Consider the following 11,997-nt stretch of genomic DNA (forward strand, 5'->3'; position numbering starts at 1 on the left):
CGGCTGGTCCGGGATCCCTTCCCGCCCTGTGTTGTTGGTCCCCGGTGGCGAGGAACCAACATGTTGTCAAGCAAATTACCACTGTGGGCAACTCAAATTTAATCCTGCGGAGAAATTCTTGGAACTGAGGTGCAACACATGCCTCATCCTTCACAAGGGGTAAGGAAGCTAGGGTCTCCTTTCCATTCATCATCTCAGACATTCCATCCCACATCAACCTTCAGATGAAGGCTGGTAGGGCTGGGGGAGAGGATGTTAATTATCTGGCATTACTGGCTGGCCTCACTTGCAGGCAGACTGAATTCCTGATACCAAGGAAAGCTTTCACTTTCAGGCAAGGAATTCACAAATGTTAATAGACAAAAGTTGGGTCTTCATGCACACAAATGTGAAGTGCCAAGGGATATCAGTGGGGAGGTATCAACTGTATCTGCTACATCTCCTACCTAAAACCTCAATCACCTACTGCCCAGAGAATAAGGCAACATACTGTAATTGTGAAAGCATGGTCTCTGAGGTCAAAGTTCTTGGTTGGAGTCTAAACTCTGCTACTTTGCCATTGTATGACTGTGGTCAAGATATCTGCCAATAACCACTCTGTTGCTGAGAGTTCTCATGTGTAAAACAGCAATTGAAATACTGATCTAATATGGTAGGAGTATTAAATGAGATAACATTTGTAAAAGGTCTAGCAGTAGTAAGCAGTTCTGTTTTTGTTTTGTTTGTTTTTGGAGGCAGGCTGGTACAGGGATTAAACCTTTGACTTTGGTGTTAGAGAGTAACACTCTAACGATCTGAGCTAACTGGAAGCAGTTTTTTAACATAAATAATACCCAAGTCTTTGGTAGGGCACAGGAGGCCTTCCTCCATGTTCTTCTGCTTCCAGCTTTCTTCTCTAGTCTTATCTCTTGAATCCTCCCCATGTTCCTAGGTACTCCTCTGTTCTAGCCATACTGACCTGCCTAGAATGCTTGCTGCATTCTAATGTGGAACTTAAATGTTTTTCCTTCAGCCATTGTTTAGGATTTGATGCAAGTGTCACTTCCTTTATGAAATCTTTCTAGAATTCCTCAAGTAAATGAACATTTCTTCCTTTCTTGCTATACTGTATTGTATTATGTACACACTTTCATCACAGCCACTTTTTCTATACCATGATTTAAACCCTATCATGAAACTCCTAAAGCAGAGTGCCTAAATTTTACTCCTTCTCTATTGCTAGTGCCTAACAACATGCCTGAGGCATTCATTATATATTTATTGAAGAAAATACAATTATGAGTAGGCAAATACTGAAGTTTAAAGCCTATGGGGGGAGGTGTGGGGAAGAAACCTACAAACCAGAAAACACTGTAATTACATACATGATTTGAATGTTTGTTTTCCACCCAAAATTCATATGTTGAAAACTAACCACCTATATGACGGTGCTAAAAGGTGGAGCCTTTGGAAGGTGCTTAGGCCATAAGGGGAGACTCTCATGAATGGAATTAATGCCTGTATTAGTCCGTTTTGTGTTGCTATAACAGAACACCTGAGACTGGGGAAATTATAAAAAACAGAGGTTTATTTGGTTTGCAATTCTGGGACAGCTGCATCTGGTGCGGGCCCCAGGCTGCTTCTACTCATGGTGGAAAGTGGCAGGCAGCCAGTGGGTACAAGCAGATCACATAGTGAGAGGAAGCAAGAGGAAGCAAGAGAGAGAGAGAGGAGAGGTACCAGGGTCTTTAAAACAACCAGCTGTGATGGGAACTAATAGAGAACTCACTCACTAACCCTACCCCCCGGGGAGAGCATTAACCCATTCATGAGGGATCCGCCCCCAAGACTCAAACATCTTCCAACACTGCCACATTGGGGATTAGATTTCCATATGAGTTCTGGGAGGACAATACACCCAAACTCCATCAGTGCCCTTATAAAAGAGGTCCCAAAGAATTGCCTTGCTCCTTCCACCATGTGAAGGCACAGTGAGAAGGTGCCTTCTATGAACCAGGAAATGGTCCCCAACCAGACACCAAATCTGCTGGTGCCTTGACCTTGGACTTCCCAGTCTCCAGAACTGTGAGAAATAAATTTCTGTTGTTTATAAGTCACCCAGTCTATTGTATTTCTTTATAGCAAACTGAACCAACTAAGACAATATTACATTGTTAAATGACATTTAAAAATGAACAGTGATAGAGAATGCTTAATAAATGTTTGTTAGTTGAATAAGGAAATACTGTTTAGAACTTTAAAACATTTTTTCCATGAAAACAACACTAAAAATGAGGGTTATACCTTCACATAAGTTCATACGTCTGTTATCTATAATATAGCTGAACTAATATTCATTTAGTATTTCATTCATTCTTCATTCAAAAAAAAACAGTATACTCTATGTGATATGTATAGAACATAACCCATAAATGCAAAAAAAAGACAAATGGTCTCTGCTCTGGAGAGGTTTAGAATATGGAGGAGAAACAAGTAAATTAAGAATTATAAACCAAGGTGATAAGTTTTATTACAAGCAGGGAATGGAGTGTTGTATGGCAGGGAATAGTGTTATGTTACAAAGGGAACACCAAGTAGGTGAGCTTGGGCTGGTTCTTAAAGAAAAAAACAAACCCCCCACCCCCCAAAAACCCAGAAGTCAGCTTGTCAAAGAGGGAAGAGAGATGACACAAAATGAGAATAGAGTTAGGCTCCATCAATTAAGCAAAGGAGTTTGGATTATAAGGAGCCCTTTAAGCAAGAGAACAGTGTTTGTAAACCTTACAACCCAAGATCTCAAAGTTGAAAAATGAAGAGGGACTTTGTGAAGACCCATAATTCATCCTCAAAAGTAATATAAATGATATTTTTATTATCAACTGAACAAATTATCTACATGACTGTTTTCCTCTATTAGCAGAAATAATTGGGAGATTACTATCCTTCCTATGTCTTGCCTTGAACACTGAATATTAATGTAATTACTGTAAGTTGGACTTTTTTATTTTGTTTTACATATTACAAGTTAGAGCCATGTGAGCTTAGTTTACATTTTATGTAAATAAGATAAGAACTAGTTATACTATTCAAACAGGACTGTAGCACTGGCAGCAGTTGTTTTAAGAAATATTTTTCTACACATTAAACTCACTTTATTCACATTATTTATCATTAGCATTTGAATTCTTCTAAATTGTAAAATCATTCAAAGAATTTTTTATAAATAAATTTTTAGTAACTCATGTTTGTAAATGCAATACAAGTATATTTTCTCATTAAAATAAAGACTTGCTTTTGGTGATATGGCATTTCTAGCAATAAACTGGAAGCAAGAATGCATTTTTAATGCTAAAATTCTCAACAAGATACTAGTAAATCAAATTCAACAGCTCATTAAAAAGATCATTCGCTATGATCAAGTGGGATTTATCCCAGGGATGCAAAGATGGTTTAACATATGTAAATCAATAAATGTGATACACCACATTAACAGAAAGAAAGAGAAAAAATATATGATCATTTCAATTGATGCAGAAAAAGCATTGGACAAAATTCATTCCTTTATGATAAAAAGCCTTAACAATATGTAACTCAATACAATAAAGGCCACAGATGACAAACCCACAGATGATAATATACTGAATGGGGAAAAGCTAAAAGCTTTTCCTCTTAGATCAGGAACAATAAAAGAGTGCCCACTTTTATCACTTCTATTCAACATAGTACTGGAAGCCCTAGTCAGAGCAATTAGACAAGAGAAAGAAATAAAAGGCATCCAAATTAGAAAGGAGGAAATAAAACTGTCCTTGTTTGTCGATGCCATGATCTTATACATAGAAAACCCTAAAAACTATACCAAAAAACTCTTAGAAATAATAAACAAATTCAGTAAAGTTGCAGGATACAAAATCAGCAAGCAAAAGTCAGTAGCATTTCTATATAGTAATAGCAAACTATCTGAAAATCAAGAAAACAATTCTTTTTACAATAACTTCAAAAAAAATAAGATACCTAGAAATAAACTTAACGGAGAAGATGAAAGACCTCTACAATACAAACTACAAAACTTTTAAGAAAGAAATTAAAGAGGACATAAATAAATGGAAAGATATCCCATGTTCATAGATTGGTATGAATATTATTAAAATGGCTATACTACCCAAAGCCATGTACAGATTTAATTCAATCTCTATAAAAATACCAATGAACTTCTTCACTGAAATAGAAAAAAAAAATCCTAAAATTCTTATGGACCCAAAAAAGACCCTGAATAGCCATAGCAATCCTGAAAAAAATGAACAAAGCTGGATGCATCATACTACCTGACTTCAAATTATACTACAAAGCTATAATAACCAAAACTGTATGGTACTGGTATAAAAACAGACACAAAGACCAGTGGAACAGAATAGGGAGCCCAGAAATAAATTCACATACCTATAGCCAACTGATCTTTGAATACATATTGGGGAAAAGACAGTCTCTTCAGTAAATGATCCTGAGAAAACTGGATATCCACATGCAGAAAAATAAGACTAGTTCCCTACCTCTCAACATATACAAAAATCAACTTGAAATGGATTAAAGATGTAAATGTAAAACCCAAAACTATGAAACTACTAGGTGAAAACACAGGGGAAATTGATCCACGACACAGGGCTGGGCAAGGATTTTTAAAATAAGACTTTAAAAGCACAAGCAATAAAAGCAAAAATAGACGAGTGGAATTCCATCCAACTAAAAAGCTTTTACACAAAGGAAACTGTTAACAGAGTTAGGAGACAACCTACAAAATGGGAAAAAATATTTGCAAACTATACATCTGACAAGGAGTTAATATCAAGAATATATAAGGAACTTAAACAATTCAACAGCAAAATAACAACCCAATTGAGAAATGGGCAAAGCATCTTAATAGACATATCTCAAAAGAAGATATATAAATGGCCAACAGGCATCTGAAAAAAAATTCAACATCATTAATCATCAGGGAAATTCAAACCAAAACAATGAGATACACTCATTTCGGTTAGAATGGCTATCATCAAACAGACAAAAGAAAACAAGTGTTAGTGAGAATGTGGAGAAAAGGAAACACTCATACACTGTTGGTGGGAGTGCAAACTAGTATAGCCATTATGGAAAACAATATGGAGGTTCCTCCAAAAATTAAAAATAGAACTACCATATGATCTAGCAATCCCACTACTGGGTATATACCCAAAGGAAATGGAGACAGTATGTTGAAGAGATATCTATACTCCCATGTTTATTACTGCAGCACAATTTACAAAAGCCAAGATATGGAATCAACCTAAGTACCCAACAACAGATGAATGGATTAAAAAAATGTGGTATATACAAACAATGGAATACTATTTAGCCATAAAAAAGAATGAAAGCCACTGTCTGCATCAACATGGATGGACTTGGAGATCATTATGTTAAGTGAAGTAAACCAGGCACAGAAAGACAAACACCATATAATCTCACTCATATGTGGAATCTAAAAAAAAAAAAAAAAAAAAAAAAATTGATATTATAGAGATTGTGAGTAGAACAGTGGTTACCAGAGACTGGAGAGGGGAGGGGGAAAGGGAAAACAGGGAGAGGTTAGCCAAAGTGTACAAAATTACAATTAGGAGGAGTAAGTTCTGTACTGCACAGTAGGGTGAGTACGGTTAACAGATAAGTTTTGTATATTATATAATAGCTAGAGGAGAGACCTTTGAATGTTTCAACACAAAGAAATGATAAATGCCTAAGGTGATGGATACATTAACACCCTGACCCATCATTATACAAGATACATATATCAAAACATTAGATTGTACCCCATAAGTATATATAATTACTGTGTCAATTGAGATAAATTTTAAAAAGAAAAATCTAAAAAAGAATTCATTTTACCAACGCAGTTTTACCCTGGATAAGCCAATTCTGGCCTTTAGGGTCCTCTGTGAAATGAGGAAATTGAGATAGTTGACCTCTTTGGTTTCTAATTTTCTTTTATTCTAAGTATCTGGAGTCTGACATAGTTGGAAGCAATGTAGACTTCAAGAACACATGGGTTCAAATAGTGTCCTGATTAAAATTCAGAGCATTATTTGACTTCTTTAAACCTGCAAAATGGGGATATTAAAACATGCCTAAGTAGGCTGCTGTGAAGATTAAATAAGGCTGGTTCATTTTTTCCCTTCTTTTCTTAGAAGTTGGCTTAAGGTAGGATTTATTTAGTGATCTGGTTCATGGACATCTCCGGTAAGTACGTCAAGATATTTCATATATGTGGCATCTACAATATTCTGGCTTAATTTTAAAAGTTAAAGGTAAAAAAGTTGGAGAAATTTTTGGAAATCTCTATGAAAGGAAAATGGATTCAACCTCTTTCCTTTCCCCCAACGACAGTATTTGTGAAAAATCCTTAAGAACCACTCCATGCAAAGCTTTGCATTGTTGGGAGGAAGTAGGTTGTGCTCCTCACTTTTCAATTCCATGGTGCAGAATAAAAAAAGGCAAAAAAAAAAAAAAATGCTTAGCGTACAGAACTCTGCTTAGACAAGTAGTTACAGGTACCATTTCAAGTTTAAAATTTCATCATTTCAAGTTTACAATCAAAATCATTCCAGCAAAGACAAAAACCAACCCACTTTTCATTCTTTTACATTTCAGGTTCACTGCTTTCACCTACGACAAGATGGGTCAAAGAATCAGGTCCTGGCGCCCTAGAATACCAATGCGACAAAGGCGCCTAAATGCTCCATACTCTCCATACCTCCACCGCAGCCCCAGGGGCTAGTTCGGGCCGACCCCCCGCCGAGCCCTTGGTGCAGTTCGACTCGAAGTTCCTCCTCCGCGGAGATCTCACCTGCAGACCCTGCTGCTGGAGGCTCTGCGTGATGTAGTCTAGGCGGCGGCAAACACTCTTCTTGGCCTCCGCTGCCGTCACCTTGGTGCTGCTCACTCGAACTGCTACCTGCGCCCGGTCAGGGCCCGCAGACACCTCAGCGGTGCCACTTACGTGCACCTCGCGAGTCGCAGTTTGGGCCGGTGCTGAAGAGAGGGGACGGCGGACGGCGGGCAGAGTCTGTCCGCCGGAGGCCAGATTGTTCTCCCGGCACCGGTCAGCCCAGGGAACCAGTTCCACGAAAACCCGCGAAGGAGGGACTTGCTGCACCGACATGGCTATGGCCGCAGGGTTTCCGTAGCAACTCCAGGCCTACGGTAGCCGAACGGGCCAATAGACTCCAGGGCCAATAGACTCCAAGGAACGCTGGGACGGACCTGGAGGCCGTGGAGTTTCTCAAAGTCGCGAGCTGTGCCTCGTACAGGATTTTGCCAAATCTCTCTCACCAGGTGTTGGATGAGCGCGTAGTTACAGTTTTTAACAGGTTTATCTTATCACTTTCAAAACTCTTAGCGGGCATTCTTTGTGGCCTCTCTCTGGGTTTCGCCTTTCCACACACACCGCCTCGGCGTCCTCCCCGCGCCTCCCGTATCTCAGAGCAAGAAGGTCAAGAGAGAGAAGGGGCTGAGAGGGATCGCTTTTGTATTTCACTGGCCCGGGTCTGTGATTGTCCTCAGCCTCGTTTTCTCTGACATTACCGTGCCAGCTAGGGCCACGGAGTTTCGAGGCCCCCAGAGCGTTAAGGTTTAGCCCAGCTACGTTTTTCGTTTTTTGTTTTGTTTCGCGAGAGGTTTCTGGTGGGATGAACTAGTTTTTGCCAGTGTGATCTTGGGCAATTTATGATTCCTTGAATCTCAATTTCATCTTCTCTGTAGCAGTGCTGATCATAATTTTCACATCTGCTATGTGGTTATAAAGTGCCCATGGTATGTAGAGTGTGTGGCATATGGAAAGTAGAGAGAAAATGATAATTTGTAATAATAGCTAAAGCTTTGCAATGATTTTCAAGTCTCCCGAATATTCTCCAAAATTCCTGCAATGGTTGTATCCATGAACATGGACAGGAGAGACTCAGACGCTATCAAAGCACATTCAACATGGGTGCTGCAGGGCCTTTACAACTTAAATCTCGTCTATACCCTTTTCTTGAGAGAACCTGTATAGCAGAACCCTCAACTTCCCCTCTTCCAGGCCCCCTGTTCTTACCACTAAGTAGTGATCTTTGTAAAAATAGCCCTCTTGGCTCATCTCCCATTACTACGAGAATTTTATCAAGAGCATTGAGGGAGAAAAGGGAATTTTGAATAACTAAAAAAAAAAAAGGACAAGAACTATTCTATAGAATGGAGACTGAAAAAGCCAAATGAAAATCCTCGTGTAGTTTCTTTTCTATCGTTTTTTTCATTTCTTTTTAATTAGTGTGATAATTCGGCTAAATTATTTGGCTTATCAATGGGTTAGCATAAGTTGGTATATATTTGTTTTGATGTCTGTTGTTAACTGAAAACAATTATGTACTATTTTAATTTTAAAACTAACTTAATTTTTCCCATAATTTTTACAACATAAGACACACAAAATAATATTTCTTAAACTTGGTGGAAAATTCTTTTTCCCTAGTGATAAATGTGGAAGTATATAGCCTCCAAAGTGAATTATTGAATAAATAACTGTTTAAGCAAAAAACAACAGGAGTTTTAAATGTATGTAAGTATTTAGGATATGATAAGATATTTCAAATCAATGAGAAAAATGTTTGAATAAGTGGTACAGGGACAATTGGTTAGCTATTTTGAAAAAATTGAGCTGTATTTTATACCATAAACTGAAAACAACATGGAAATGAGACCAAAAAGAAAAAAAAAGAATTAGAAGAAAATATAGATAAATATGAATAAAATATAAATATAATTGTGGGTATGGGAGGGCCTTTCTTAATCATAATTTCAAATGCAGCAATAATATAGGAAAAATGTGAAAAGTCTGACTACATTAAAAAAAGACTATGTAAAGCAAAACAAAACCATAAAAGGTGAAGGAGGGAGCAAATAAATTGGGTAAAACAATTGTAACATTTATTATGTATAAAAGGCTAAGAGGCTTAGCGTTTAGAGAGCTGTTACCAGAAGAAACAAACATTTCAAAAGAAAAATGGATAATGAACACAGGCAAACAGTGTTATTATCCTAGGGCTGCGGTAACATAATACCATAGACTTCAAAGCTTAAACAACACTAATTTATTTTCTCACAGTTCTGGAGGCTAGAAGTCCAAGATGAAGGTGTCAGCAGATATCATTTCTCCTATGGCCTCTCTCCTTGGCTTGCAGATAGCTGCTTTCTTGCTGTGTCTGCATATGGCCTTGCCTCTGTGTATACCACCCATGGTGTCTCTTCATCTTCTTACTAGGATACCAGTCCTATTGCCTTAAAACCCTTTTGACTTTTTTTTTTTTTTTTTTTTTTACCTTAATTACCTCTTTAAAGGACCTATTTCCAAATATAATCAACTTGGGGTTAGAACTTAAACATATGAATGGGGATGGGTTCGGGTACACAATTCAGCCCATGATACGGACCAATAGAAGAAGAAATGCTAATAGCCTATAACATGAAAAAAAAAGTTTGTCTTCACTAGTAAAGAAATGCAAATTTAACTACAGTGAAATATCACTTTTTAAACATTATATTAAGTGATATTAAGCCAGGCACAGAAAGACAAATATTGCATGGTTTCATTCCTATGCATAATCTAAAAAATTGACCTCATAGAAGTTGAGAGTAGAATAGAGGTTACCAGAGACTGGGAAGAGGGGGAGATGGAGAGAAGAGGAGATGGGGAGAGGGTGGTCAACAGGTAGAACATTACAGTTAGGAGAAATAAGTTCTGGTACTCTTTTGCACAGTAGGGTGACTGTAGCTAACAATATTGTGTATGGCTAGAGGAGAGGAGTTTGGATATTCTCACAACAAAGAAATGAATATTTTAGATAAATATGTTAATTGCCATGATTTGGTCATTATGCAATGTATGCATGTATTGAAATACCACGTTGTACCCCATACAATTACCATGTCAATAAAAAAAATCCCTTTTTTGGACTATTATTTTGGCAAGTAATAAAGTCATTGAGAATGGAGAAAGAAAGATAAAAGAATAATTTTGAAAGAACAATGGATTAGTTCTTGGTGACAGAACTATATAGTAAATACAAAAGAAGCATAAGCCTAAGCTGATTTAAGAGATTTCAACCTGAATAACTAGGAGAATGAATGAGGATGATAGAATATATCTATTTGTTCAGCTCACAGTGACCCAGTTCTCTTTCAGAGTCAAGGCTGAGCCCTCAGCAAACATTTTGAATAAGATGACTGTACTCTATCGAGTTGATTGGACCAAAAATAGGCACCTGATTCAAGCTGGGCCTGGTAGAATTTTTAACGTGAGAATTTATATTTACATCAGATTTCAAAAATTCAGTATTTCAGGTACATATATTCATATATATATATGAATTATATATATATAAATCTTGAGGGATATAGATTGACCATTTTCTGCATACCATTTCTACCAGATAAGCAGAATAAGTCAGTGTATAGAGAAGACAGAGAAAATGATATGAAGGAAATCACACATTCAGAGAGGAACAGAGATAATATGGAGAAAGATCCAGATGCAATCCCAGCCTGTTTTTAAAATTTTTTAGGGGCCTGGTTTTGCTCCTGACCTGGAGTTCTATAAAATATTTCTGTATCCTTATCATAAGACTCTCTCCCCCTTTCTTTACATAAGTAGCTTGACTAAGTTTTATGTTATCTTAGAATTAAGAGTATTGACTGATAGGAGTAGAACATGGAGAAGGAGAATTCAAAGCTGACTTATATCCATTCAGCCTTAAAGAGTTTATAGAGCTCCACACAAAGTGGATCTCTAGGTGCACTGCTCAGACTTCACCCTTTGGGAAAATTTTCCCTCTCCAGTGTCATTCGAGGACATCTGGAATGATGTTGCAATGCAGCTGCTTCCCATTTTTGACCGGCACCTGCATATCAAGCTAACCTGTCCATAAACTACCTATAAAAGCTCAGGCCTTTTCCTTTTCCTGAAGCTGCTCATACAGTATCCCCCATATAACTATTAGTGTGCGCTGAGGGAAGTGGTTTGGTGCAACACTGGTGAGTGGCATTGGAGTCTGGGCTACCTGCTCATGCAGCTTAATTATGCCGTTTGATCCTGCTTATATTTGATGTCCCAGATGTACCATTTTCAACTTTTGATGGATTTCTGCTGGGCTTTATAATTTGGAGTGTCTGGCAGGACCCAGAATATGATGGGAAATTCTGAACATCTCAAAAAAAAAAAATACTGAGAGAAAAAAATAAACTCACCTACAAGTGTGTATTAGTTAAACTATCCCTCAAGAATGAGATCAAAATAAAGATGTTTTCAGGCACATAAAGACTGGAGCAAGTTTACCATCTACAGACTCTCACTAAAATATTACCATAGTCCATGCCTCTATAATATCAGGAAACCCAAAAGGGAAGCATGGCGTAGAAGAAACAGTGATAATCACAGAAATTGATAAAATACATCCATAAATTTAATTTAACTACTTATTGAAAATGGTTTCTTTATATGTGAGTGGTTAAGCAAAGGTTGAAATGAAAACTCTAGACAATAATGAAAGGGGAGTAAATATACTAATTGCATTTGATTAGAGCATTTTAAGGTCTTTGCCTTGTTCAGAAAGATGCCAGAGGTACTGAACCACTTTTACTCTGTTGTAATACTGTATAGTTAATTACCTATAGAAACTATGTTAGTAAATGAAGAAATCAAAGGCAGCAGAAAAGAAGGCTCAAAGAAGTAAGAGGAATATTAAGATAGTACAACGTTATAGAACCACCATTTGTACAATTTGCAAAAAGAGAAGGTGACCAATAACGTCAAATGTTACAGACAGGTCAAAAATTTGAGGATGGAGACATACCTATCAAACTTGATATTTAGCAGATTATTAGTGACCTTTCAAAGAAATGTTTCACTAAAAGCTTAGGTGACAAAGATTTAAGGGATGAATGACCGACTGGAAAAAGGAGAGAGAG

General features: G+C 37.3%; 1 protein-coding gene across 1 annotated transcript in view; it reads right to left on the minus strand.

Annotated features, from left to right (window-relative positions):
- The window catches only part of IRAK1BP1 (interleukin-1 receptor-associated kinase 1 binding protein 1), a 34,183-nt gene extending 26,997 nt beyond the window's left edge, over positions 1 to 7,186 (minus strand). Inside the window, exon 1 of the mRNA XM_008566645.1 lies at positions 6,848 to 7,186. Coding sequence (XP_008564867.1) covers positions 6,848 to 7,162 — 315 coding nt within the window. The 5' untranslated portion in view covers positions 7,163 to 7,186. The remainder of the gene's footprint in view (positions 1 to 6,847) is intronic.
- Between the last annotated feature and the right edge of the window lie 4,811 nt (positions 7,187 to 11,997).

Source organism: Galeopterus variegatus, unplaced genomic scaffold, assembly GCF_000696425.1.
Source record: "Galeopterus variegatus unplaced genomic scaffold, G_variegatus-3.0.2 Scaffold259, whole genome shotgun sequence".
NCBI lineage: Eukaryota > Metazoa > Chordata > Mammalia > Dermoptera > Cynocephalidae > Galeopterus > Galeopterus variegatus.